This window comes from Eretmochelys imbricata, chromosome 7, assembly GCF_965152235.1.
Source record: "Eretmochelys imbricata isolate rEreImb1 chromosome 7, rEreImb1.hap1, whole genome shotgun sequence".
NCBI classification, from domain to species: Eukaryota; Metazoa; Chordata; order Testudines; family Cheloniidae; genus Eretmochelys; species Eretmochelys imbricata.
Genome location: NC_135578.1, coordinates 125015329 through 125042895, shown reverse-complemented (window position 1 = coordinate 125042895; position 27567 = coordinate 125015329). Strand labels below are relative to the sequence as shown.

The following is a 27567-nucleotide window of genomic DNA, read 5'->3' as shown; positions in this document are numbered from 1 at the left end:
TTCCAGGAGGGCAAGGAAGAAAGTTGGGGCAGCTCTTGGGGGGGCCCCCAGCTGTTGTCGGGGGCCCAGGGTGGGGGCCAGGTGGGGGCGTTGCTCAGGGGCTGTCTCTCTCCAGGCTCCTGCAGGCACTCAGCAGCGTGAGGCAGCAGCTCTGCTCCGTCTATCGCCAGCTCTTCCTGACCTCGCCGTCCACCCAGGGCCTGGCCCAGGGCCTGCGGGACTGGGCCCAGAAGCTGGTGCGGTGAGTGCGTGGGGGGGGGGGGGGGGAGGGGCGAGTGCGTGGAGGGGGCTGGGGGAGGAGAGGAGAGGAGGTTGCCGGGGAAGGGGCGAGTGCGTGGGGGGGTCTGGGGGGAGGAGAGGAGAGGAGGTTGCCGGGGAAGGGGCGAGTGCGTGGGGGGGTCTGGGGGGGAGGCTGGCACTTCAACAGGACTCGTGGGGAAATGGCTGGAAACCAACCCCCAGGCAGCGCCAGCTGCAACTCGGTGGGTGGCGCCCTGGGCTGCCCAGCTGAGCCCCGGGCCCGTTGGCGGGTGCTGACTGGCCTGGGCCCTGCGTGGAGAGGACACCGCAGACCGTGGCGGGTTTAGCAGGTACGTGTCCCTGTAACCGGCAGGGCACTTTGAACCCCAGCCACCTCCGGGGCCTGGGCTGGGCGGGCAGCTCTTCTGTGGGGCTCCCTGGGGTGGCAGTGCCCCATCCCCTCCAGCGCGGGGTACGAGCCAGCCGTGGCCGGCGTCCCCGTGTCAGTGCTGCGTGCTGGGCACCCAAGGGCCTGGCCAGGCGGAGAGGGCGCCACGCTCAGGCCAGGCCTCGCCCTCTGCAGGGAGAAGCTGCTGGACTGGAGGGACTTCCTGCTGGTGAAGAGCAAGCGGAACATCACCATGGTGTCACATCCGCCCAGAGAGCCCTGGGCAAGGGCACCTGGGGACAGCAGGCTCCTTCCTCCCTCCCCCCCGGGACCTTCCCGCGGTGTAGCAAGGGCTGGGGGTCGGCTTTCCGGCCGGCTCGGGGGGCAGTTGGCCTGGCTGAGTTGGCACAGCTAAGCGGGGGCTCACCCCATCTCTCCAACAGCAGGGCTGGACTCTGCCCAGCGCTGGGGAGATGAGACTGCAGGGAGCCCAGCCAACAGTTGGCAAGGGGCCTGAACGAGACACATTGGGTCCCACAGGGCAGGGGTCTGTGGGGGACTGGGCTGGCCTCAGGTAGGCCACGCCATGGGGTTGTGGACAGAGCCCCCCTCTGCGCCTCCAGATGCCTTTGGGGGGGGTACAGGAGGTGCTGCTGGGACTGTGGGCAGGGGGCCGTTGGCGTTTGGGTTCCCATCACCAAGAGGGGAGGCGGGGAGCAGGATCCATCCGGAACCACCTGGGGGGTCCGTGGGATCTCCCCATTGCCCAGGGCAGGCTCGGCAGGGCACCCATGGACAAGGGTTTCCCTATGTCTGGTCGCCCTTAACCTGCCCCCACATACCTGGAGGACTTCCCGGGCCTGGTACACTTCATCTACGTGGACCGCACCGCTGGGCAGATGGTGGCACCTTCTCTCAACGTGGCCGAGGACTCCCCCTCCGAGCTGGGCAAGGGTGCCCTGCCTGCCTTCATCAAGCAGAAGGTACCAGCCCTGGGCTCTGACGCTGATCCCCTAGGTTTGGGGGTGGGGAGGTTCAGAAGGGGCCCATCCCGCCCAGGTTGGGCCGGTCTGCTCGGCCGTGGGGGCCCAGCTGGGTGGAGCGCGGGCCCAGCTGTAGAACCCCGTGAGAGCGATGGCTGGGGTGGCGGGAGCCGGGCAGGAGGGGGGCGAGCGTGATGCTGGGGAAGCAGGGAGCTCAGCAGGAGCGGCCCTGGCTCTGGCTGGAAGGGTGCCCCAGGCTCCGAGGGAGAGGAGCAGGGAGCAGAGCTGTGGGGCGGGGGGATCTCTGCTCCGGCTGCAGCTGCCTCCTCTCCCGCCAGGTCTGGTCTCTGATTTGGCTGGCACGGCGCTACCTGCAGAAGGGCTACACGACCCTCACGCTGCGCGACGGCGACTATTACTGCTCCTACTTCCTCTGGGTCGAGAACGAGCTGGTGCGTTGGGGGGCGCTTGGCCTCTGACCTGCCTGACGAGGCCCCTCGCCCCGGCAGCACTTCCTAGGGCGAGAAATGGAGAGGTGTGGGCATCACCTGGGCTCCGAGGCCAGGTGGCCAGCCGCTGCCCTGGCACACAATCCCCATGGCACATGGCCTGGCAGATCATCCCGTGGTGTGTTCCTGAGGCCCCGGGACCTGGGGCTAGCCCCCTCGCCCAGCACACAGGTTTCCCCAAAGTGCTTGGTCAGCCCTGCCTGGGTACATGAGCTCAAGGCCACGCAGCCAGCACCCCGCTGCAGCCTCGGGACCTCCAGGTGGCGTGGCCAGCCCCTCATGGCTGTCCCTTTGCCATGCAGGGTTACAAACTGGAGGTCATCGAGGTTCCTGTTCTCTCCGACGACTCTGCTCCCATCGGGATGCTGGCAGGGGATTACTACAGGTGAGTGCTGGACCCAGCTAGCCCCTGCCCCCCAGTCCTCTTCTGGCTGCTGGGCTAGGCAGCAGCGGATGGGAAGAGCTCTGTGCTGCAGGGCTGCCCTTCACCTGCCATGGGTCGCAGGTGGCAGGTGGGGCTGGGAGCTGGCAGTGCTTGGGCTCTGAGCCCTGCGGGACCCTGTCTCGGTGCCCAGTGCCTGGCAGCTGTAACCACATGCCCCAGAACAGGGGTTCGCGATGTCCCCATGTCTCCACCAGGGGCTGAGGTCACACGAGCCTGCCGCTAAGCCAGGGATCAAACCCAGATCTCCAGGCTCCGAGGCCGTCTGTACATACACAACGGTGGGTCTAAACTCGCTGTTACCACTCGAGAGAGAGACCCTGGAGTCACTGTGGATCGTTCTCTGAAAACATCCACTCAACGTGCAGCGGCCGTCAAAAAAGTGACCAGAATGTTGGGAATCATTCAGAAAGGGATAGATAATAAGACAGAAAATATCATATTGCCTCTATATAAATCCATGGTATGCCCACACTTCGAATACTGCATGCAGATCTGGTCACCCCATCTCAAAAAAGATATATTGGAATTGGAAAAGGTTCAGAAAAGGGCAACAAAAATTATTAGGGGTATGGAACGGCTTCCATACGAGGAGAAGTTAAAAAGACTGGAACTTTTTTAGCTTGGAACAGAGATGATGACGGGTCGATATGACGGGTCTATAAAATCTTGACTGATGTGGAGAAAATGAATAAGGAAGTGTTGTTTACTCCTTCTCATTACACAAGAACCAGGGTCACCCAATGACATTAACAGGCAGCAGGTTTAAAACAAACAAAAGGAAGTATTTCTTCACACAGTGCACACTCAACCTGTGGAACTCCTTGCCAGAGGATGTTGTGAAGGCAAGACTATAACGGGGTTCAAAAAGGAACTAGATAAGTTCCTGGAGGACAGGTCCATCAATGGCAAGTAGCCAGGATGGGCAGGGATGGTGTCCCTAAGCTCCGTTTGCCAGAAGCTGGGAATGGGCGAGAGGGGGTGGGTCACTTGGTGATTCCCTGTTCTATTCGTTCCCTCTGGGGCACCTGGCCCTGGCCACTGTGGGCAGACAGGACACTGGGCTAGATGGGTCTTGGGTCTGACCCAGCCTGGCCGTTCATACATATTCCCCTCTGGGCCTCTCCTTGGAATGGGCTGGCCAGGCCCAGGCACCCGTGTGCTGCCCTAAGTCTGATCTGGGGTGGGTCCGAGGCACTTGCGCTGCCCCCTGGGGGCTGGACCGGGGCCCGGCGGGGGCTTTCCCACCTGACCGCTGTCTCCTCCCGTGCAGGAAGCTTCTGCGCTATTACAGCAAGAACCACCCGGCCGAGGGGGTGAAGTGTTACGAGCTGCTGACGCTGCATCTGGGGGTGATCCCCACCGAGCATGTGATCCAGCAGGCCTGCGACCTGGCCCGGCGGCTCTGGGAGCCGTCCCGCATCCCCCTGCTCTGAGCCACGCGGGCTGGCAGCGAGCGTCCCCACGGGGGCCTCGTTCCCACCCTCAGAGTCAGACTCAACGGGCCCCTTGCAGCTACCCACCTCGCTGGGCCCTGCAACCCCCAGGCCCGGCTGGGAGACCAGCAGCCAGCCGTCAGCTCCCCACCTGCTGAAACTTGGCCAGGAGGCTCCCCTGACTTGCCCCCGGAGCGGCCCGGGAGCAGGGGCCATTGGAAGTGCATGGCCATGGTAGCGTGTCTCTGTCTGTACGTGCCACACTCCAGGCTGGCATTAAAGCTGGTGCACTTGGTCACCGTGGTGCACTCCCTGATTCCTACCTGTCTGCGTCAGGGGCTTGGCCGCTGACTGGGCCTTGCCTTTGGACCTGCCTGTGCGAGTACATGGACAGACATGTTTGCACACGCACATGAGAACATGGAGACATGCCTGCTTGCCGTGCGTTCTCCAGCCTGGTACCAAGGACGGTTCACGGTGCTCCCGCCAGTGTGGGCAGGGCCCAGGCAGGTACTTGCCAGGCTTCTGCCCTGCCCACCTCCTGCACTGGAGGGGGGAGAGTCCGCTGGCTTCTCACCTGTGCCTGCAAACCAAGGGGCCCCTCCCCCCAGGCTCTCCTGCCCCTAGGACTAAGGGGTCTACAGCTGCCCCCAGCATCTGTTAGCAAAGGGGGACAGCCAGCCTGCCCCAGGGGTCTACTCTCCCAGCTCCAGCTCTAAGGCCTCCCTTCATCCCTGCCCCAGTGGCTGGAGGGCTTAGGTTTGCTGTGCCAGGGTGCGGCTGCTCCCAGCGAAGGGCATGCGTTGGTGCCCCTGGGCACAGCTGTCTTGCTGGGCCCCTCGCCATGTGGCGGCAGCTCTCCCTTGCCCCTGCCTGGGGAAGTTTTGCCCCGCAGCGGGGGAGTAGGCTCCCTGCAGGCCGGGTGGTGCCTGGGGGCAGGGAGCATGGGCATGGCACTTGTCGCCCCAGCAAGCGGCTGACCTGGTGACATGGGGGCTGGGGGTCGCAGTGACGGGGGCTGTCTCCTGCGTGGGTGGGAGGGTGCTGTGGGAGTCGCAGGAGAATTGGGGCCGGGGGCAGCCACGAGGGGCCAGCGTGTCTCTGCCTGGGCCCTGGCCCGTTGTCGGGCTGGCTCAGCTCCAGGCTCTGCCCCGTCCCTCCCCTGCTCTGACGCCGCCTGTCCCGCCCCTGCGGGAAGCGCTGACTCGGCAGCGAGGGCCAGGCCTGGCAGGGGTGCAGCTGCTGGTGCCCGTCACAGCCATGGCCGTCGGGCGCGGGCTGGGCAGGGCCTGGGCTGGCTGCAGCCGGCAGGGCCGGAGGCTGGCTCACGCCGGGGCCAGGGGCCAGCTGCAGCGGGAGTACGACGCCGTGGTGATAGGGGGAGGTAATGCCGGGGCTGGGGGCTGCTGCTGTTGAGGGGCACCTTTAGGGTGGCACTCCCCCCTCCCCCGCCAGGCTCCAGCTCCCCACGGGGGCTCTCCCCCCTGGCCTGGCTGTGCAGGAGCACTGGCCCTTTAAGAGAGGGGTGGAGAGCTCTCTGTGTGTGTGTGACACACAACTCCACCCCCACTCAGCCTGCCGCTGCTTTGCTGTGCTGTGAGGCAAAGAATATTTAAAAAAAGATAATTCTGCTAGAGATGTAGGAAAAGCAAAGAAATTTTCCGCTAACACAATAATGTTTCGGTAACTAGCCAGTACCTTTACAAGACTTAGCCTGCAGGGTGTGGTGGTGGTTGGTTATTTTTGAAATCGACTTGTGTCTGAAGTGTAGCCCCTGGAGTCACCAGTAAAGTGGCTCCCCCCGGCCCTCCCAGTCTGAAATGGTGCTGCGGCTTGGGGTAGGCACCCTACGCCCGCCAGGGTGCAGGGGAGCTCTCTGTGCCCAGGGTGATGGGCAGGGGCTGGTGCAGCCTCTTGCCACAGCTCTGCTCCCCTGCCATTGGGTGAGATGAGCTAACAGGCCTCAGCCATGCCAGACAAGCAGGTGAACAGCAAAACCGCCGGCATGTTGCCATGGAAATGACACAGGGGGCTGCAAGGGGGTCCTGCCTGTTGGGGAGAGGAAGGACGGGGGGCTGGAGTGGGGGCCCACTCTCTCCTTGGGGTCAGTGCTGCCACCGTGTCTCAGTGGGGTGCATTTCATGCTGTGTTGCAGAGAATGGGGTAGGGCCGCAGTGCTGCTGGGGTGGGGGCTTTCAGTGTGGGGGGGGTGCTGTGCTCTGGGGAACGAGGCTGGGGGGGAGCCAGTGCTGCTGGGCAAAGGGAGCGGGCTTGGGGGTCTTGGTGTGGGGAGCATCGTAACTCCCAGCCCCTAACCCCCATATTCATTAAGGTCCCCAAGGGTGGTTCCAATGCTTAGGGCAGTTGCCAGCGCTGTCCCCGCCCCTCGCCCCCTGCACCCACGTGGGCGCCGTTGCCTTGCGGCCACGGGGCATTGTGGTGAAAGCAGCATAGACGGCACCGTCCAGCCCTGGCTGCCGGGGAGGTGGTGAGTAGCAGCAGGACCCATTGGTGCCACGGGCCCAGGTCCCTCTCACCCCCTGCCCATCTCTCGTTGCAGGGCACAACGGGCTGGTTGCAGTGAGTATTGAATGCCAAGGCATCTGCCTCTGTGCCCTAGCTTGGGGGGGTGGGGAAATCCTGTGGGGTGACAGGGGAGGTCCCATGTGCATGGGGGGAATCCTATGGGGCGAGGAGGAAGCTCCAAAGAGCACTCTGGAGTGCAAACATTCTGGATGTGTTTGTTGGGGAGAGGGGGTGTCCTGGATGGGTTTGTTGGGGGGGTGTCCTCGGTGGGGGATCCCCCCCGGAGCATCCTGGGTGGGTTTGTCAGGGGAGCGTGTCCCGAGTGGGGGCATGTCCTGGGTGGGTTTGTCGGGGGAGCGTGTCCTGAGTGGGGCTTTGGGGGTGTCCTGGGTGGGTTTGTTGGGAAAGCGTGTCCCAGGTGGGGGATTGGGGGTGTCCTGGGTGGGTTTGTTGGGGGGCTCGTGGGGGCGGGTGACTCTTGTGCTCTCGGCAGGCTGCCTACCTGCAGAAGTCGGGCGTGCGGACAGCCGTGCTGGAGAGGCGTCACCTTCTGGGAGGCGCTGCGGTCACAGAGGAGATTGTCCCAGGTAACCACAGCCCTGCCCAGCGAGATGCCCCGGGTGCCTGGGGCAGGCTGGTAGCTGACGCTCCCCTTCTCTTTCAGGCTTTAAGTTCTCCAGAGCGTCCTACCTGCTCAGCCTCCTGCGGCCGCAGATCTCCACAGAGCTGGAGCTGCAGGTACCGAGGCCAGTCCAGGGGGGGCTCGGCCAGTCCAGGGGGGGCTCGGCCAGTCCCCCGTGCTGCCTCCCTCCCGCTGCTGGGAGCATTGGTGGGTGTGAGGCCCTAGCATCACTGCAGGGCCAGGATCCCCTGGCCAGGCCCAACTCGCTCCTGCCTCTCCCCCACCTCCCTGAGCCTCAGGGCCCAGTCCCGGAGCCTGACAGCCCCCAGATCAGAACAGCTCCCCTGGCCTCTCCCCTCTGGGCTGGTGAGGGGGGGTCGGAGGGGCCGTGACGATTGGCCACGCTGCCTGGCACTGGCCATGCTCTGTGTCTTGCAGCGGCATGGTCTGAGGGTCTACGCCCGTGACCCCTACTCCTTCACCCCCATGCTGGAGGATGGGCAAGCCCGGCGCTCGCTCCTGCTGGGCCACGACATGGCGGACACCCAGCGGCAGATCGCTCAGTTCTCCTCTAAGGATGCACAGGTACCGAGGGCAGCAGGAGGGGCTTGGGGCTGGGCTCCCAGTCCTGCCAACCCCAGTGTGACTGGCCCAAAAGGGCCCAAATCCCAGGCGTGCAGCCATGATAGGCTGGACTCACCAGCGGGGCTGGTCTGGGAGTGTTCCCTGCAGCCTCCTGGCCGCTCACCGAGTCAGAGACAAAGCAAGGATTTGGATCCTTTCCCCCCCCGGCCTGCCAACTCATGGGCACGTCCCAGCTCGAACGCTCAGGGGCAGGGGGCGGAGGATGGTCAGTATCTGCACAATGCATAGCTGCAGCCTGAGACCAGGTCCGCCCTAGGACCGCTGGTCTGGCACACGTCCTAGCAAAGCTCCTTCTGTGGACACAGCATGTACCGGCCCCTCCAAGTGACACAAGCTGTGCCAGGGAAAGCGCGATTTTCCCAGGCTAGCCGGGTCTACGCTGGGGGCATTTGTCAGCACAGCGTGTGGTGCCATCATCCCCCCAGCTGACCTGGCTGTGCCAGCGTGAGTGTGTCACGTGGGTGTGTCACTATTTCGGGGTTACCCAGGTGTCCAGGGGAATTGCTGCCACCTCCCCCCAGCATGAGGGGGGAGCCCCAGCTCTGCCCAGCCAGGGGCGATCTCCCAAAGCTGCAGGCAAAACACACACTCCACTCCCAGCCGCCATGAGTCCCGCTCGCTCCCTCTGTGGGCTAATAATTTACTGTCACGGGGTCCCCGGGCGATGCTCTGGAACTGCTCCCTACGAAGCCAGGCAGGACTCTGGGGAAGTCTCCTCGCTGTGAGCAGCCTGTCTGCAGGACACACAGCTCACCCGGCTTCCACCTTCCTGGGTCTGACCTCGGAGCACTCAGCCTCCTCTGCCCCTCTGTGCGCTTCCCACAGCGAGTCCACCCAGGCAGGGTCCTGGGGGGGCCAGAGGGTCCTGCCCCCCAACTCCACAGTCAGACGGGACTCTCAGCCAGCCAGTAAAACAGAGGTTTATTAGATGACAAGAACATGGTCTAACACAGAGCTTGTAGGTGCAGAAAACAGGACCCCTCAGCTGGGTCCATTTTGGGGGGCCGTGAGCCAGACAACCACGTCTGCCCTTCACTCGATGTCTCCAGCCAGCCCCAAACTGAAACTCCCTCCAGCCCCTCCTCCTCTGGGCTTTGTTCCTTTCCCCGGGCCAGGAGGTCACCTGATTCCTTTGTTCTCCAACCCTTTAGCTCTCACCTTGCAGGGGGGAAGGGCCCAGGCCATCAGTGGCCAGGAAACAGGGTGTCGGCCATTGTCTGTGTCCAGACCCCTGCAACACCTGCCCTCTAGGGCTCTGCAATGATCATACACCCTTACCCCACCCCCTAGATACTTAAGAACTGCATAGGGGAAACTGAGGCACCCCCACACTATTCAGAGGAAACATTAAGAACAGTCCCGCTTCATCACATCTACACCCCCACCTTGTCACACTTTCTCTTTCCATAACCTGGGCGGTTCGTTAGCTTCAGCTGAGCCCTGAGCCTTTCTCAGAGGCTTTTCTTTGCTTTGACCACGCTCAGGCCTGCAGCTGGAAGCACAGGGCAGGGCTGGGTCAAAGGATGCTGCTGGTTCTCACTATCGGCTGAGTAGCTGAGACCCACCTGGGCTCGGGGATGGGCTTTTCCTCCAGCAGCTTCCACGTTTCCCACAGCTTTGGGCAGGTCTCATCCGAGCCCCCCTTCAGTGGGTCAGACCCAGGTGTAATGTACCTGCCTGGGCCTGTCTGTGTTACCGAGGACCTGGCCTGAGTTTGCAGGGAGCCTGAGCCGATTGCTGTTTATAGGGCAGGCTGAAGCCAAGGCTCCATTAACATCAGATTGTGAAATGTCCCTGCTGCTCAAAGCGCAGACGGGAGAGATGCAGCCCTACGGCGTGATTGAGAGTGGTGTCTCCTTCGGCTGGCTTGCTGGGGCTTTGGAGCAGGCTGTCCCCTGCCACCCCTCTGCCAAGGGCTGGGTGGCTGAGCCTGCAGGAGGCTCAGTGTCTGTGCCTGCCTCTGACCATGGGTGTGCTAGCCAGAGACCAGGGGAGGAGCCGGGGCGCGTGTCCAGGAGCCCAGAGCTGGCCTGGGGCCAGAGGCACTGTGGTGCTGAGCAGAGTGCAGGGAGCGGGAGGGGCGCGGCCGGGGATCAGGGCTGGCGTCTGCTGGCTCCTGCGTCTGTCTCCTCTTCAGGCCTATCCAAAGTACGAGGCGTTCCTGAGCCGCTTGGTGTCGGCCCTTGACCCGCTGCTGGACGCCGCGCCGGTGGACCCCTCCGCCTGGAGCCAGGGCCCCCTGCTGCAGCGGCTCCGCGCCCTGCGAGGCCTGCAGCCCCTGCTGCGGGCGGGTACGTCTGGCGCCGGAGGCTAGGGCCACGGGTCCATGCCCATCCAGTGGGGCACGGTGCTGGCGTTAGAGGGCTCCGGCAGAGCAGAGGGGGAGCAGCGCTTCCTGTACTAGGTGCCCCGGGCACTGCCCCGGGGCCCCGGGCACTGCCCCGGGGCCCCGGGCACTGCCCCGGGGCCCCGGGCACTGCCCCGGGGCCCCGGGCACTGCCCCGGGGCTGGCAGAGGCCTGAGACCTTCCTCTGGGCAGCTAAGCCCCTGGCTCCAGTGTGAGTCAAGTACCCATCATCCCCGGGCAGAGACAGCCCAGGGCTCGCGCATGCACAGCCCACGCTGGGCCCCGGCTGCCCTCGCCGCCTGCCAAAGCGGGAAGGTGTCACAGAGTGTGGGGGAGTCAGCCAGCCAGTAAAACAGAAGGTTTATTGGACAACAGGAACACAGTCCAAAACAGAGCTTGTGGGTACCACCAGGACCCCTCAGTCAAGTCCTTCTGGGGGACCCTGGGGTTCCCTGTGTCCCTCCACCCAGCCCCAAACTGAAACTAAACCCACCCAGCAGGTTCCCTGCTGCAGTGTCCATCCACATTCCTGGCAGAGGTGTCACCTCCCCCTCCCCCTCCTGGCTCAGGTGACAGGCTCTCAGGTCTCCCATCCCCAGGACACATTCCCAGGTCAACCCTCCCCCCTCCCTGCTGCGTCACATCGTCACATCTCTCCCCCCTTCGAGACTGAACTGAGCGGGGTCACGCTGACCAGTGACCTGGGGAAGTTCGGGGCCCCCTCTCCGGGACAGCGCATCCGCTATCAGGTTGGCCCTTCCCTTCACGTGGACCACGTCCATGTCGTAATCCCGCAGGAGCAGGTTCCATCTCAGGAGTTTGGCGTTGGCTCCTTTCATCTGGTGCAGCCAGGTCAGGGGAGAGTGGTCGGTGTAGACGGTGAAGTGTCGCCCAAAGAGATAGGGCTCTAGTTTCTTGAGGGCCCACACCATGGCCAGGCACTCCTTCTCGATGGCCGCGTAGTGTTGCTCCCGGGGTAGCTACTTCTTGCTCAGGTACACGATGGGGTGTCTCTCCCCGTTTTCATCCTCCTGCATTAACACCGCCCCCAGTCCCGTGTCAGAGGCGTCAGTGAACACCACAAAGGGCTTGTCAAAGTCGGGTTTGCCAGAACTGGGCCACTGACCAGAGCCTCCTTCAGCGCCCGGAAAGCCTCCTGGCACTGCTCGGTCCAGACCACCTTGTCTGGCTTCCCCTTCTTGCATAGCTCAGTGATGGGGGTGGCTATGGCGCTAAAGTGGGGCTTAAATCTTCAGTAGTGTCCTGCCATCCCAATAAAGGCTTGGACCTGCTTTTTGGTGTGGGGAGCGGGCCAGTCTCTGATCACCTCCACCTTGGCTGGTTCCAGCTTTAGGCGGCCGCTCCCCACCCGATGGCCCAGGTAAGATACTTCAGCCATCCCCACCTTGCACTTCTCCACTTTTACAGTCAGCCCAGCTCCCTGGAGTCGGTCCAGCACTTGTCTAACCTGGGACACGTGGTCCTCCCAGGTCTGGCTAAAGACACAGATGTCATCAATATACGCCACGGCAAAACTCTCCATCCCCCTCAGGAGCTGGTCCACCAGGCGCTGGAAGGTGGCCGGCGCTCCCTTGAGGCCAAAAGGCAGGGTCAGGAACTCATAGAGCCCCAGAGGCGTGATAAAGGCTGATTTCAGCCGGGCATCTGCATCCAGCAGCACTTGCCAGTAGCCTTTTGTAAGGTCCATGGTGGTAAGGTACCGAGCTCCTCCCAGCTTGTCTAGGAGCTTGTCCGGCCTGGGCAGGGGGTAGGCATCAGGTACAGTGATGGCATTGAGCTTCCCATAGTCCACACAGAACGAGATCGACCCGTCCTTTTTGGGGACCAGCACCACGGGTGAGGCCCAAGGGCTGGCCGATGGCTGGATCACCCCCAAAGCCAGCATGTCCCGGACCTCTCTTTCCAGGTCCTGAGCAGTTTTCCCTGTGACTCGGAAGGGGGAGCATCTTATCGGCGGGTGCGACCCCGTCTGCACCCGATGGACAGTCAGATTAGTGCGTCCAGGATGGTTGGAAAACAGCTGTCGGTACGGATGCAGCACCCCCTAGATCTCAGCTTGCTGGGCAGCGGTTAGCTGATCGGAGAGGGGAATTGTTTCCAGGGGGGAACTAGCTCTGGTCCCAGGGAATAGATCTACTAAAGGGTCATCTCCCTGCTCCTCTCACTGTCCACAGACGGCCAACACCACATTCCCCCTGGCATAATATGGCTTCATCATATTCACATGGTACACCCGGCGGTGGTGCGCCCGGTTCGACAGCTCCACCACATAGTTTACCTCATTGAGCTGCTTGACAATCTTGAAAGGGCCCTCCCAGGCGGCCTGTAGTTCGTTCTTTCTCACAGGGATGAGAACCATCACCTGATCCCCGGTGGCGTAGGCATGGGCCCGCGCCGTGCGGTCATACCAGACCTTCTGCTTCCTCTGGGCTCTGGCCAGATTCTCCCTGGCCAGGCCCTTGAGTTCAGCCAGTCTCTCTCGGAAGATCAGGACATACTCCACCACTGACTCTCCATCGGGAGTGGCCTTCCCTTCCCACTCGTCTCTCATCAGGTCCAGGGGGCCCCTCACCCTCCTTCCATATAACAGTTCGAAAGGCGAAAATCAGGTAGACTCCTGGGGCACCTCCCTGTACGCAAACAGCAGGTGAGGTAAGTACTTGTCCCAATCCTGCGGGTGCTGGTTCATAAAGGTTTTCAGCATCATCTTTAGCGTCCCATTGAACCTCTCCACCAGCCCATTGGACTGGGGGTGATAAGCTGAGGCCCAGTTGTGCCGGACCCCACATTTCTCCCACAAGCACCGGAGCAGGGCCGACATGAAGTTGGAGCCTTGGTCTGTCAAGACTTCCTTGGGTCTTGAAAATGGTCACTCGGCTGAAAATGGTCAGGAGCGCATCAGCCACGGTGTCTGCTTCAATGGAAGCTAAGGGCACTGCCTCGGGGTAGCGGGTGGCAAAATCTACCACCACCAGAACGTATTTCTTCCCCGACTGGGTCGCCTTGCTGAGAGGCCCCACGATGTCCATGGCCACCTTCTGGAAAGGCTCCTCTATGATGGGCAAAGGTCTCAAAGCCCATCACAGAGGAGCCTTTCCCCTTGTCCCGGGCCTTCCCCACCCTCTGACAGGGGTCACAGGATCGGCAATACTGCCGGACCGTGGTAAAGACCCCGGGCCAGTAAAAGTTCTGTAGCAACCTCTGCCGGGTGCGCCGGATTCCCTGGTGCCCTGCGAGGGGGATGTCATGGGCCAGGTACGGTAGCTTGCGGCGATACTTCTGGGGGACCATCAGCTGCCTCCTGATCCCACAGGACTCTACTTCCCTTGTGGGAGCCCATTCTCGGTACAGGAACCCCTTCTCCCACAGGAACCTCTCCTGGCAGCCTCTCCTCATGGTCCGTCACACACTGAGGTCGCCCAGGTCCCTGAGCTTCCGCAAGGAGGGATCTTTCCTCAACTCAGCCTGGAACTCAGCAGCTGGGGAAGGGATGGGGCCCGGCTCCCCGTCAGTGGCCAGGTCTGAGGCCTCCACCTCTCTGAGCCGTGCCCCTCGGTGCTCCCTCCCCATCAGGGTAGGGTCCTGCGCCTCCGGTGTGATACCCTCCCCGAGGTCAGGGTGCAGTGCCCCTCACCGGTTCTGGCTACGGGTCACAACCAGGGCGGTCTGGGGCTTACTTGGCCAGTCCTCTGGGTCTCCCCCCATCAAAACTTCAGTGGGCAAATGGTGGTGTACCCCCAAATCCTTGGGGCCCTCCTTGGCCCCACATTTCAGGTGTACCCTTGCCACGGGCACCTTAAATGGGGTCCTGCCCACCCCTGTCTGGGGCCACCACCTCGTGCCGGGCCAGCGTCACCTCCACGCCCATATCCCAGTATCCATTGACCTTCCTCCCATCCACCTCCAGGGGAACAAGGCACTCTCTCCGGAGGGACAGCCCTGCGCCCACCCTGTAAACCGAGCACCCTGAGTCCAGAGCCTCCAGCCCTCTGGCGGAGCTGGCCTGGGGTACTCTTCCCTCCTGAGCAGGTGGTAAGCTGGCAGCCCCCCTTTCCTTGGCCCTCTGCCCCTCGTCCAGCTGGGTCCCTACCCAGTTAACCCTGGGTAGGTTGAGTCTGCTCAGTTTGTCCCTGAGCCCAGGGCACTGGGTCCATACATGGCCTCTCTGGCCACAGTGATAGCAGCTCAGGTCACGTTGGTCCCCTCGAGCGGGTCGGAGGGGCCCGACGCCAGGCGTTCCCCTTTGGAGGGGGTTCTCCCTATTTCCCCGCTGGGAGGCCCCATGGTGACTCTCTCTCTGCATCGGGGGGGGCCTGTTCTTTTGGGACTCCTCCCGGCTACCCCCTGACCGACTGTTCACAAACTCGTCGGCCAGCTGCCCTGCGTGCTGGGGGTTCTCGAGCTTTTTGTCCACCAGCCACAGCCTCAGGTCGGAAGGGCACTGTTCATACAGTTGCTCCAGTACGATTAGGTCAAGCAGGTCCTCTTTAGCTTGGGCCCCAGCTGTCCACTTGCGGGCATATCCCTGCATCCAGTTGACCAGTTGTAGGTAGGTGACCTCAGGCGTTTTACGCTGACTCCGGAACCTTCTCCGGTACATCTCGGGGGTCAGCCCAAACTCACGGAGCAGGGCCTGTTTGAACAGTTCATAGTCCCCTGCCTCTGGCCCTGTCATTCGGCTGTACACCTCCACGGCTTTGGGGTCCAGTAAGGGGATGAGGAACTGGAGTCGGTCTGCAGGGTCAACCCTGTGCATCTCGCAGGCATTCTCAAAGGCCGTCAGGAAGCTATCTATGTCCTCCCCCTCCTTATGCTGGGCCAGGAAGCACTTATCAAAGCTCCTTGCAGTCTTGGGTCCCCCCTCACTCACCGCAGCCGGGGCCCCACTGCTCCTCAGCCTGGCCAGCTCCAGTTCATGCTGTCTTTGTTTCTCCTTCTCCTGACGTTCCCTCTTCTCCTCCTCCTGCTCATGTTGACGTTGTTTCTCCTTCTCCTCCTGCTCATGTTGACGTTGTTTCTCCTCATGTTGACGTTGTTTTTCATGATCCTCCAGCTCCCTCATTTTCATCTCCCTCTCCCATTCCAGCCGCCTCCGCTCCAGGGATGGGGAGCTCTGCTGAGAGGATCCCCTGCTGGCTGCCGGGGCCAGGGTGCCCTCGGTATTCGCTGGGCTTCCCCCAACCCCTCCCCCAGGCATAGGTCGGAAGGGTCTCGGGATGTCCTCGGCAGCTGTCTGACCCCTCCCAGCCCGGTCAGGCCCCAGGGCCCACGCTGCGTCTGCCGGGCGGCTTCCCTCAGGGACAGGGATCGGGTCATCCAAGCGATCCCTCTCCTCCAACTGGGCAATCAGCTGTTCCTTGGTGGACCTCCCGATGCGCAGCCCCCTCTGCCTGCACAGCTCCACCAGGTCGCTCTTCAGGCGTTTAGCGTACATCTCCCTGCTGGCCACTCGCAGGCCGGGCAGCTTCCCACGGTTTCCAGGAAAAGCCCTTAGTGTGCCAGTCCTTCTTGAGGTCACCACCTCTTTGCCAGGGTCGAGCTGCAGACTCCTCCGCCCCTGGGACCGCTCGCTGCAATCCCCCGGGGGACCCTGTTACTGCAAAAGTCCTTCTCTCTGGTCACACATTCCCAGGGGTTAACTGCCCCCTGAAACCGTCTCTCTCTGAATCTTCAGCACGCCCGGTCCCCGTCAATCCCCCTTCGTTTGACTGTTCCCCAGTCACTTACTGCAGGAAGCGCCGTTCACGGGGTGCAGTAGATCCCACCTCTGCCACCAGTTGTCACAGAGTGTGGGGGAGTCCAGGCCCTGCCCCCCTCTTCCTGGGATTCACTGAGACTCTCAGCCAGCCAGTAAAACAGAAGGTTTATTGGACAACAGGAACACAGTCCAAAGCAGAGTTTGTGGGTACACCCAGGACCCCTCAGTCAAGTCCTTCTGGGGGAGCAGGGAGCTTAGACCCCAGCCCTGGGGTTCCCTGTGTTCCTCCACCCAGCCCCGAACTGAAACCAAACCCCCCCAGCAGGTTCCCTCCTGCAGCCTGTCTTCACATTCCTGGGCAGAGGTGTCAACCCCCCAGCCCCCTCCTGGCTCAGCGGACAGGCTCTCAGGTCTCCCCTCCCCAGGGCACATTCCCAGGTCAACCCTCCCCCCTCCCTGCTGCGTCACATCCTCACAGCCGGGCACCGGGAGGGTGTGGTGGGGCCCGGGGAGCCGTCCCCTCCCGGGCTGGGTGACACCACTGCTGACGCCCGTTTCTTTCCCTCAGGCCTGGCGCTGGGGAAGCAGCTGCCCCAGTGTTACCAAGTGCTCACGGCCCCAGTCACCAGGGTGAGTAACGGCACCATACACGGGGACATGCCCGCGGGATGGGAGACGCCCTCCCTGGGGGGCAGGGGCTGACCAAACCAGGCCTGGGGCTGGGCCTCGGAGGGGGTTACGGGCTGAGTGGTGGCCCCCCCATGGGATCCAGCCCCCTGTGCCAGGCCTGGGGGGACCCGCCTCCTATCCCCCCCCGCCATGGGATCCAGGCCCCCTGTGCTGGGCTCTCTTCGTTAAACACCATTTTCATTTTTCTCTCTCTCCAGATCTTGGATCTCTGGTTCGAGTCGGAGCCCCTGAAAGCGACCCTGGCTACGGATGCAGTGATCGGCGCCATGGCCAGTCCCCACACGCCCGGCAGCGGGTAGGGTGGGGGCTGAAGACTTCACAGCTCCCCAGGGCGCTCCTGTTCCCGTCCCCGACAGCTGGGGTGTCGCACCCCAGCGCTCGCTTCCTCCCACTCCTGCCCCGCGCTGGCTACCATGTTCCCCCTCGTGCCTGGAGAGCATCTGTGACGAAGTGGGACTGTTCTTAATGTTTCCTCTGAATAGTGTGGGGGTGCCTCAGTTTCCCCTAGGCAGTTCTTAAGTATCTAGGGGGTGGGGTAAGGGTGTATGATCATTGCAGAGCCCTAGAGAGCAGGTGTGTGCAGGGGTCTGGACACAGAGAACAGCCGACACCCTGTTTCCTGGCCACTGATGGCCTGGGCCCTTCGCCCCTGCAAGGTGAGAGCTAAAGGGTTGGAGAACAAAGGAATCGGGTGACCTCCTGGCCCGGGGAAAGGAACAAAGCCCAGAGGAGGAGGGGCTGGAGGGAGTTTCAGTTTGGGGCTGGCTGGGACATGGAGTGAAGGGCAGACATGGTTGTCTGGCTCACTGCCCCCCAAAATGGACCCAGCTGAGGGGTCCTGTTCTCTGCACCTACAAGCTCTGTTTTAGACCATGTTCCTGTCATTTAACAAACCTCTGTTTTACTGGCTGGCTGAGAGTCACATCTGACTGCGAAGTTGGGGTGCAGGACTCTCTGGCTTCCCCAGGAGCCCTGCCCGGGCTGACTCGCTGTGGGAAGCGCACGGAGGGGCAGAGGATGCTGAATGCTCCGAGGTCAGACCCAGGAAGGTGGAAGCTGTGTGAGCTGTGTGTCCTGAAGACAGTCTGCTCCCAGAGAGGAGACTCCCCTAGAGTCCTGGCTGGCTTCACGGGGAGCAGTTCCAGAGCATCACCCAGGGACTCCATGACAGCATCCCCCCGGCACGCACCAGGCTCAGGGACCCCCTGCTTGGGCAGGTCCATGGGGTTTGCCTGGGCTGGCGCTGTTGGGCCTGAATCCCTCGGCGGCCTGGCAGCTGTCTGTGCCCAGCCCTGCAGCCTGGTGGGACCGGAGCTGGGCTCAGTGTCCCCAGCTGGGGGGGATTGGCAGCACGCGGGCATGGGAGGGGGATGGTTGTTCGGCTGTGCCTGTGGGGTCAGGGGGAGCGTGGGACCCTCTGCGTGTACTCACCCTGCTGGGAGGCCTAGCCTGAGGTCCCTGGCTCGCAGGGCTGGATCGGAGTTACTCCCAGGGCTGTGCGCCACGACCATGCACAGTGGGAATGCTGCCCACCCCTGGCTGGTATCTCTGCCCTGCCCATACCCCGGCACCGCTTGCTGGGTGCTACCCTGACCCAGCTGTTAACCTTTGACCTCTCTCCTAGGTACGTGTTGCTGCACCACGTGATGGGCGAGCTGGAGGGGCAGAAGGGGGCCTGGGGCTACGTGGCAGGCGGCATGGGAGGGGTGTCCCAGGCCATCGCCAGCGCAGCTGCTGCCCACGGGGCAGACATCTTCACCGAGAAGGTGCCCGGCTTCCCGGGGAGGGGGCAGAGAACACAGCTCCCCAGCACTGAGGTGCTCCCCAGCCCAAAGAGACCACAGGGCCCCAAATTCTTCCCTTCCCTCCTGCCCATTAGCCGCCATGGAACAGCGATCAGAGACTGTGGTGAGGGGCGTAAACCCCACCGGGTAAGAGTGGTGGGAGGAGGCTGGGCCAGCCCCACAGCATCCACACGGGAAAGGGTCACTCAGCCCCTCAGCAGCCGTACCTCAGGCTCCGCTCAGCACCTGCTTCCCCCACCCCGTGCATGGCTGGGCGCCCCAGCATGCTCCAGGCTGATCTCCTGTCTCCCCCTTCGCTAGCCGGTCGCCCGCGTGCTGCTGGGCCCCCGTGGGGAGGCGCAGGGTGTCGTCCTGCAGGACGGGACCGAGGTGAAGAGCAAACTGGTTCTGTCCAACGCGTCCGCTCAGCTCACGTTCCTGCAGCTCGTTCCCCAGGTGAGACGTGCCGGGGGGGTGCCCTGGGGGAGATGGGCCTGGGTGGGACGCGCTGGGGGAGATGGGCTGGAGGGGAGGAGGGTGCCCTGGGGGAGATGTGTGCGGACCGGCGGGTACAGCCAGGGGGAGGGGTCGCGTTCCTCATGGTATGAGCCCCTCCCCCCACAATGAGTGTGACACACCCCAGCCCCTGTGGGGCAGCCGGAGGAGGCCACTTCCCCCTCCCCCCTCAGTGACTAAGGGGCCTCCCCGGTGCTGGCCTGGGAGCCCCCAGGCTTACAGCAAACACGGTGTGGTGGGTGGAGGCCGAGGCTGGAGCAACGCAGGGGAGCAGAGGGGGAGCTCGGCAGAGAGGAAGGTGTCTGGGGGCACGAGTTTGCTCCCCCTCCCCCATCAGTGGGGCCCGTCACTGTTGGGGGCCAGCCCCCTGTGGCTGGGCTGCACCCCAAAGCATGGCGCTGGCTGTGGCCTCCAGGGGTCCTGGGCAGCTCCAGCCGTGCCCAGATGCAGCCCACCGCTGGCTGCGCCTCCAGCCAGTTCCCAGGCTCGTTCCCAGCCCCTGGTGTCTGAGCCGGGCTCTCCCCGCTCCAGGGGCAGCTGCCGGAGGAGTTCCTCCAGCGAGTGGCACAGTTCGACACACGCTCCCCCGTCACCAAGATCAACGGTAAGTGTCAGTGCGGGACGTCCCACGCCCTGCCCCACTGGGGTCCCCTGGGGCTTGGCTGCAGCCTGGCGCTGGCTCCCTGGGGGAGCAGGGCCCCGTGAGATGCTGCTCCTGTGATCTGCGCTTCCCTGGGAGGAAGGAGCTGTCGCGGGCCTCCGTGAGGCTCCCTACTGCAGCCTGAGTCCGGAGGGGAAACCAGCCTTTCCCTGCACCATCCCTCCGTGTCTGCCGTGCTCTCCTGGGGTTCAGCCATCTGCCCTGGCCCCTCGGGGTGTCAGGACCATGGGAGGCTCCATGTCCCCTCTGCCCCTCGGAGTCACCCCGTCTCCAACATCCCCAGTGGCTGTGGATCGGCTGCCCAGCTTCGTGGCTGCACCCAACGCCGGTGATGGCCGCCCGCTGCCCCATCACCAATGCTCCATCCACCTGAACTGCGAGGACACGCACCTCCTCCACCGTGCCTTCCAGGAGGCCAGCAGTGGGGAGCCGTCCACCAGGTAGGGCTGGAGCTGGCTGGTCGTTGGCAGAGCTGGGCCCTGCTGGGCCCTGCCATGGGGGACGGCAGCGGGGAGATAGCCCAGACTTCTCGGTGCAGCCCGGTCTGGTGCCCCTCGTAGAGCTCTTCTCAGGGCGACGCTACCAGGGCTCTGGGGCAGCTGCCCACGCTCATCAGGGCAACAGGGCCTCTTGGGAAGGGAAGGACACAGGAGACACCAGGATTTCTGGAAGGAACGTAGGGGAGGTGCCCAGGGGAGAGCCTGAGGCTGGGTGACATGGGGCTAATCCCTGCTGGAGGAGCCAGTGGGCAGGGGGTGAGGCGGTGAGGCGTTTGCATTGGCAGCATGCCAGGGTGCTGGGCAGGGCTCGGGCTGGATTCCTTCCCGGGCTGCCCAGTCCGAGGGCTTTGACTCTCTCTTGCTCTCCCCAGGCCCATGATCGAGCTGTGCATCCCCTCTGCTCTGGACCCCACGCTGGCTCCCCCGGGCTGCCATGTGGTCTCTCTCTTCACGCAGTACACCCCATACGCGCTGGCAGGCGGGCGGCCATGGGACGAGCAGGAGCAGAACGCATACGCCGACAGGGGTAAAGCCAGCAGCTCTCAGCGCTCTTTAGCTTCCCATCCACGGCCCCTTGCCCACTGCCGCTCCCTGTGCGCCTGAACCCCGGGAGGCGTCCAGTGCCCGGCACCCTCAGTCCTGCCTTCCCAGCAGGGCAGAGAATTCCCCCCGTGTAGGGTTCCCAGGTGTCTGGTTTTCAACCAGAACGCCTGGTCAAAAAGGGGCCCTGTTGTCTCTGGTCGGCACCGCTGACCGGGCTGTTAAAAGTCCAGTCCACAGCACAGCAGGGCTAAGGCAGCTCCCTGCCCAGCTCCACATGGCTCCCGGAAGCAGCAACATGTCCCTAGGCAGAAGCGTGACCGTGGAGGCTCCACGCGCTGCCCTGCCCCAAGTGCCGGCTCCGTAGCTCCCATTGGCTGGGAACCATGGCCAATGGGAGCTGCGGGGGCGTGGCGCCTGCCGGCATGGGCAGCACGCACTGTACAGAGCCGCCTGACCAGTCCTGCGCCTAGGGGCCCCAGGGACATGCCAGCCGCTTCTGGGAGCCACACGGAGCCAACACAGGCAGGGAGCCACCTGAGGTAAGCGCCACCTGGATGGAGCCCGTACCCCAGCCCCCTGCCCCAGCCTGAGCCCCTCCTGCACCCAAACTCCCTCCCAGAGCCCGCACCCCCTCCTGCACCCCAGCCCTGAGCCCATCCTGCACCCAAAACTCCCTCCCAGAGCCTGCACCGCCTCCTCCCACACCCTGAACCCCTCATTTCTGGCCCCACCCAAGAGCCTGCACCCCCTGTCCCAGCCCTCACCCACTCCCACACCCCTTCCCCAGCGCAGTGAAAGTGAGTGAGGGTAGGGGAGATCAAGTGATGGGGATGAGGCTGCAGGGCAGGGGTGTTCGGTTTTGTGCGATTCATGGAATATCAGGGTTGGAAGGGACCTCAGGAGGTCATCTAGTCCAACCCCCTGCTCAAAGCAGGACCAATCCCCAATTAAATCATCCCAGCCAGGGCTTTGTCAAGCCTGACCTTGAAAACCTCTAAGGAAGGAGATTCCACCACCTCCCTAGGTAACGCATTCCAGTGTTTCACCACTCCCCTAGTAAAAAAGTTTTTCCTAATATGCGACCTAAATCTCCCCCACTGCAACTTGAGACCATTGCTCCTTGTCCTGTCATCTTGTACCACTGAGAATAGTCTAGAACCATCCTCTTTGGAACCCCCTTTCAGGTAGTTGAAAGCAGCTATCAAATCCCCCCTCATTCTTCTCTTCCGCAGACTAAACAATCCCAGCTCCCTCAGCCTCTCCTCATAAGTCATGTGTTCCAGACCCCTAATCATTTTTGTTGCCCTTCGCTGGACTCTCTCCAATTTATCCACATCCTTCTTGTAGTGTGGGGCCCAAAACTGCACACAGTACTCCAGATGAGGCCTCACCAATGTCGAATAGAGGGGATTTGAAAGTTGGTAACCCTACCCCCGGGGGCCATCCAGCCCTGCTCCCCAATGCCCTGCAGGGAGCTGCAGGCCTGGGGCTAGGCCCCTGAGCCCAGCTGGTGACGTGAGACACGCAGGCTGAGCCACATCTCTCGCTCGCTCTCTAGTGTTTGACTGGGTCGAGGCCTACGCGCCAGGCTTCAAGGCGTCCGTCATCGGCAGAGACATCCTAACACCGCCGGCTTTGGAGAAGATCTTTGGGCTGCCCGGAGGGGTGGGTATATCATGAGATTCACAGAGCCCTCCCAGCCCAGCCTGCCTGGCATCTGCCCACCTGGTGCCTGCCCCCAGCCTGCCAGGCATCTGCCCAGCCTGCCTGGCATCTGCCGACTCAGTGCCCACCTAGCCTGCCTGTCCCCAGCCCAGCCTGCCTGGCATCTGCCCACCTAGCCTGCCTGCCCCCAGCCCAGCCTGCCTGGCATCTGCCCACCTAGCCTGCCTGCCCCCAGCCCAGCCTGCCTGGCGTCTGCCCACCTAGCCTGCCTGCCCCCAGCCCAGCCTGCCTGGCGTCTGCCCACCCGGTGCCCGCCTAGCCTGCCTGCTCCCAGCCCAGCCTGCCTGGCGTCTGCCCACCCGGTGCCCGCCTAGCCTGCCTGCTCCCAGCCCAGCCTGCCTGGCATCTGCCCACCCGGTGCCCGGCCAATCTGGCACCTGCCTAGCCTGCTAGCCAGCGTGGCCCAAAGCCTAGTGAGGGAAGCTGGAGCCATGCAGCCCAATTGTCTGGCTCGGAGCGCGGGAAGAGGAGGAGACTATTCCAGGACCTAACTCAGCCTGTTTGCAGAATATATTCCACGGTGCGATGTCTCTGGACCAGCTGTATTTTGCCCGACCTGTGCCCTCGTACTCTGGCTACAGGTCCCCGATCCCAGGCCTGTACCTCTGTGGCAGTGGTGCCCACCCCGGTACGTGAGCTGGGATCCCTCCCTTCGTGGCTACAGTGGGGGAGAGCGCCAGGCGGAGGCTCACGCTGGGTCTAGCCCTCCCCGGGCCCTGCTGCTGCGAGCGCTGCCCTGGGGGCTGCACAGGCCCTTCTGGGTACAGGCGCGATTGCAGGGCACCGTGCTGACCTTGCCAGCTCTGCCCAGGGTCTGAGCAGGAGAAGCCGAGGCCACGGACACCCCGTGGGTCACAGGCTGATGCCACGGGACACCACGTGCCTTGTGCCCTGTGGGGCGCCTGTGATGAGCAGCTGCCCCCGTGCTGGGATCCAGCAGATGGCTCTGCCCAGGGCTGGCACAAGTCCCACCGGGCGCTGTGCTCCGTCCGCCCAAGGGGTGGGCCCGGCACAGCAGGAGGGAGAAGTCGGTACGCAGGCCAGAGAGAGGCTGCACCCTCGAGCTGGGGCAGGGTGGGGGCCGCCCGGGTTCTGTGCTCCAGCCCCAGGTTTTTCCCAGCTGCCATGAAGCTGCCGTGGGTGGCGGGGAGTCTTCTCCAGCTGGAAACGTAGCCATTGCTGCCCTCTTGTGCGTCTGGGCTCCTGCCCCTGCTCCCCATGGCAGCTCAGCCCTGCTACGCCCAGAGCTCCTGGGCCCCACATGCATCTGTTTCCTTGCAGGTGGGGGAGTGATGGGCGCTCCAGGCCGCAACGCAGCCAGCGTGGCCCTCAAGGACTTCAAGCACGTGTGATGGCAGAGGTGACGCACCAGCCTAGCCCAGGGAAACGGATGGTGGCTGTCGTGACCTGGCCACGCGGGTGCCTCTCACCACCCCCCACACACCCCACAGCATGGTGCTGTTAGAGCGAGCCCTGCCCTGGGGCTGCTGCCTCCCCCCCGCGCCCGTGCTCTGAGTGTTTGCACCGTTGCTCTTACCTGTCTCTGGCATGGTAACCGGGGCGTGTGGGGCTGGCAGAGCCCTGTCTGCTCCTAGCCCATCCTGCCCTGGCAGTGCTTGTCCCAGCGCACACGCCGCAGAGCCCAGGGGATCAAGCCCCGTCCCAGAGCTGCCCACAGAGGGCTGTTGGCAGAGGCAGGTCTAGCTCTGCCTGGAGAGGGACACTGGCCAACCCTTTCTAGTGTAGACAAGGCCCAGGGCAGACTGAGCCCTTGCCTGCTCTCCTAGAACCGCCAGGCACAGCACTGGCCAGGGTCACTCATCCTTGCCCCTGAGCTAAGCTGAAGTCTGGACCATGTTACACATGTTCTCAGTCAGCAGCAGAATAAAAATCCCAACAGCTGCCACGCTTGTCGTGTCATGTCATGCCATGCCATGCCATAGAATCATGGAAGATTAGGGTTGGAAGGGACCTCAGGTGGTCATCGAGCCCAACCCCCTGCTCAAAGCAGGACCAATCCCCAACTAAATCAGCCCAGCCAGGGCTTTGTCAAGCTGGGCCTTAAAAACCTCTAAGGAAGGAGATTCCACCCCCTCCCTAGGGAACCCATTCCAGCACTTCACCACCCTCCTAGTGAAAGAGTTTTTCCTAATATCCAAGTTAGACCTCCCCCACTGCAGCTTGAGACCATTGCTCCTTGGTCTGTCATCTGCTACCACTGAGAACAGCCAAGCTCTACGCACTCCCTATCCGTGGCCCCACAAAGTCACGGGACCTCCTGGTCAACCTCCTCCTGGCCCTGGCTAAAACAGCCATCTATAAAACCAGAGTGAGGAGGTTGGCCAATGGAGACTCCTGTGACTGTGGGGCCTGTTTCCAATCCTTGGTCCGTTCACGTATCCAGGCAGCGTCCACTGGCTCCCTTGACGCCTTTGAGGAGCAGTGGGAGCTGTCCAGGGTTCTCTGCTCAGTGTCCCCGTCAGGCTCCCTTCTTTTGACCCTTTGACCGCACTCCTGTCCCTGTTATTTCATTAGTTGTCCCCCGGAATCATTTGGTTTCCAGGTCCTGTAGATCTTCCCCTTAGGCTGGGGCGGGGGGGGGGGGCGGTCCTTAAGCAGTGGGCTCCCGCCTGCTCACTTCCCGGAACCCAATAGGTCCATCCTCTTCGGAACCCCCCTTCAGGTAGTTGAAAGCAGCTATCAAATCCCCCCTCCTTCTTCTCTTCTGCAGACTAAACAATCCCAGTTCCCTCAGCCTCTCCTCATAAATCATGTGTTCCAGTCCCCTAATCATTTTTGTTGCCCTCCGCTGAGCTCTCTCCAGTTTGTCCACATCCTTTCTGTAGTGTGGGGCCCAAAACTGGACACAGTACTCCAGATGTGGCTTCACCAGTGCCGAATAGAGGGGAATAATCACATCCCTCGATCTGCTGGCAATGCTCCTACTAATGCAGCCCAATATGCTGTTAGCCTTCTTGGCAACAAGGGCACACTGTTGACTCATATCCAGCTTCTCGTCCACTGTAATGCCTAGGTCCTTTTCTGCAGAACTGCTGTCGAGCCATTCGGTCCCTAGTCTGTAGCGGTACATGGGATTCTTCCGTCCTAAGTGCAGGACTCTGCACTTGTCCTTGTTGAACCTCATCAGATTTCTTTTGGCCCAGTCCTCCAATTTGTCTAGGGCCCTCTGTATCCTATCCCTACCCTCCAGCGTATCTACCTCTCCCTGCAGCTTAGTGTCATCTGTGAACTTGCTGAGGGTGCAATCCATCCTGTCATCCAGATCATTAATGAAGATGTTGAACAAAACCGGCCCCAGGACCAACCCCTGGGGCACTCCGCTTGATACCGACTGCCAACTAGACATTGAGCCATTGATCACTACCCGTTGAGCCCGACAATCTAGCCAGCTTTCTATCCACCTTATGTCTATTCATCCAGCCCATACTTCTTTAACTTGCTGGCAAGAATACTGTGGGAGACAGTGTCAAAAGCTTTGCTAAAGTCAAGATATATCACATCCACCGCTTTCCCCATATCCACAGAGCCAGTTATCTCATCATAGAAGGCAATCAGGTTGGTCAGGCATGACTTGCCCTTGGTGAATCCATGTTGACTGTTCCTGATCACCTTCTGTGATATTATGAGTGTAATATAATATCTCATTGAAAGGTGACAGGGCCAGAAAGAGTTAATTAACTCCCAGACTGACCTGACCCCAGGCCGAACTTTAGAGGCTGGTTAGGAAGAGATGGAAACAAATAGAGCTTTGAAATGCAGCCTGCATTGTTAGAGATAGAAGGGGAGATGGTTGTTCAGGTCTAACCAATTTATTTGAGCTTGAGCTTTCGTGAGCTACAGCTCACTTCATCAGCTCACGAAAGCTCATGCTCAAATAAATTGGTTAGTCTCTAAGGTGCCACAAGGACTCCTTTTCTTTTTGCGAATACAGACTAACACGGCTGTTACTCTGAAACCTGTTCAGGTCTTGTGATGTCAGCAAAGAAGTCTTGTCTATGGCTGTAGCTTTGATTCAAAGAACAAAAGAGGAATATTAACATTTAGGAAGACACTTGAGTGAAATCGTATTATTGTCTATATGTCTCTTTGAAGGTTGTGATAGCCTGTATCTGAACGGTTTAATGGATAAATTTATCCTGTGCTAATTGCCATGGTGTTTGGGAGAAGGAAAGTTAAGCCTATTGTCTTCTCAGGCCAAAAGGCTGCAGGAAATGTATAAAAACCCTGGGACACGATCCTTCCTCATCTCAGATCTGCTTTGGGTTTCAAGAGGGGGAAACCTTAAGCCACAAGGATTGAGATCCCCAGTTGCTGACTGGAGTCACCCTGAACATGGACTTTGGACTATAACCTCTGGACTATTTCTAAAAGGACTTTTGGCCACTACAGACTCATCTCTGCTGTGTATCTGGACCTCAACAATTGAACTCAAGTCTGTATGTATACTGATCTTTTAACCAACACTCTCTTTCTTTTCTTTTTTTAATAAATTTTAGTTTAGTTAATAAGAATTGACTGTAAGCGTGTATTTTGGGTAAGATCTGAGTTATCACTTGACCTGGTGTAACAAAGCTGGTTCTGGCGGGACCCAACTGAGAATGCCAATTCAGGACAAATTGCTTAAAGCAGAAAGAAAAGGAGGACTTGTGGCACCTTAGAGACTAACAAATTTATTTGAGCACAAGCTTTCGTGAGCTACAGCTCACTTCATCGGATGCTTGAAGCAGGGCAGTTATAGCCCAAGGCTGGGGTTTCTTTGCACACCAAGGAAAACCAAACCAGCCAAACAGAGAGGACTTCAGTTTTACCCCACTGGCTAACCACAAGTCACACAAGCAATTCCCTTAGAGTCCAGTATCCCCACAAGTGCCACTCATTGGCACTTGGACAGATGGTTATGAAAACCAATACCCCAATAAAAGAGAAAAGGTTCTCTCGATCCCAAAGGACCAAGCCCCAGACACAGGTCAATATACAAATCAGATCTTACCCACAAATCACGCTATTGCCAATCCTTTAGAATCTAAAATCTAAAGGTTTAGTCATAAAAGGAAAAAGCTATAGATGAGAGCTAGAAGTGGTGAAATGGAATCAATGACACACAGCAATGGCAGAGTTCTTGGTTCAGGTTTGTAGCAGTGATGGAATAAGCTGCAGGTTCAAATCAAGTCTCTGGAGAACATCCCCAGCTGGGAGGGGTCTTTCAGTCCTTGGGTCAGAGCTTCAGGGTAGCAAAGTCCCTCCAGAGGTCAGAAGCAGGATTGAAGACC

General features: G+C 61.3%; 2 protein-coding genes across 3 annotated transcripts in view; both read left to right on the top strand.

Moving 5' to 3' along the window:
* Positions 1–4293, top strand: part of HPS1 (HPS1 biogenesis of lysosomal organelles complex 3 subunit 1) — a 5619-nt gene extending 1326 nt beyond the window's left edge. The window contains exons 2-7 of the mRNA XM_077822887.1: positions 116–241; positions 824–890; positions 1468–1611; positions 1950–2063; positions 2423–2505; positions 3836–4293. Coding sequence (XP_077679013.1) covers positions 116–241; positions 824–890; positions 1468–1611; positions 1950–2063; positions 2423–2505; positions 3836–3998 — 697 coding nt within the window. The 3' untranslated portion in view covers positions 3999–4293. The remainder of the gene's footprint in view (positions 1–115; positions 242–823; positions 891–1467; positions 1612–1949; positions 2064–2422; positions 2506–3835) is intronic.
* Positions 4294–4370: 77 nt separating this feature from the next.
* On the top strand, positions 4371–27367 carry PYROXD2 (pyridine nucleotide-disulphide oxidoreductase domain 2). 2 transcript variants are annotated; one of them, XM_077823367.1, is made up of 16 exons: positions 4371–4508; positions 6559–6578; positions 7018–7111; positions 7189–7262; positions 7585–7731; positions 9929–10082; positions 16426–16487; positions 16745–16842; positions 18172–18313; positions 18653–18787; positions 19379–19451; positions 19792–19948; positions 20380–20534; positions 22110–22216; positions 22784–22904; positions 23558–27367. In XM_077823367.1, exons 1-16 carry the CDS (start codon positions 4427–4429, stop codon positions 23626–23628), a joined length of 1692 nt encoding a protein of 563 aa, XP_077679493.1. In that variant the 5' UTR covers positions 4371–4426; the 3' UTR covers positions 23629–27367. The 2 variants fall into 2 exon arrangements, with proteins under 2 accessions (XP_077679493.1, XP_077679492.1); XM_077823366.1 differs by lacking the exon at positions 4371–4508 and adding an exon at positions 5149–5382.
* Positions 27368–27567: the final 200 nt, after the last annotated feature.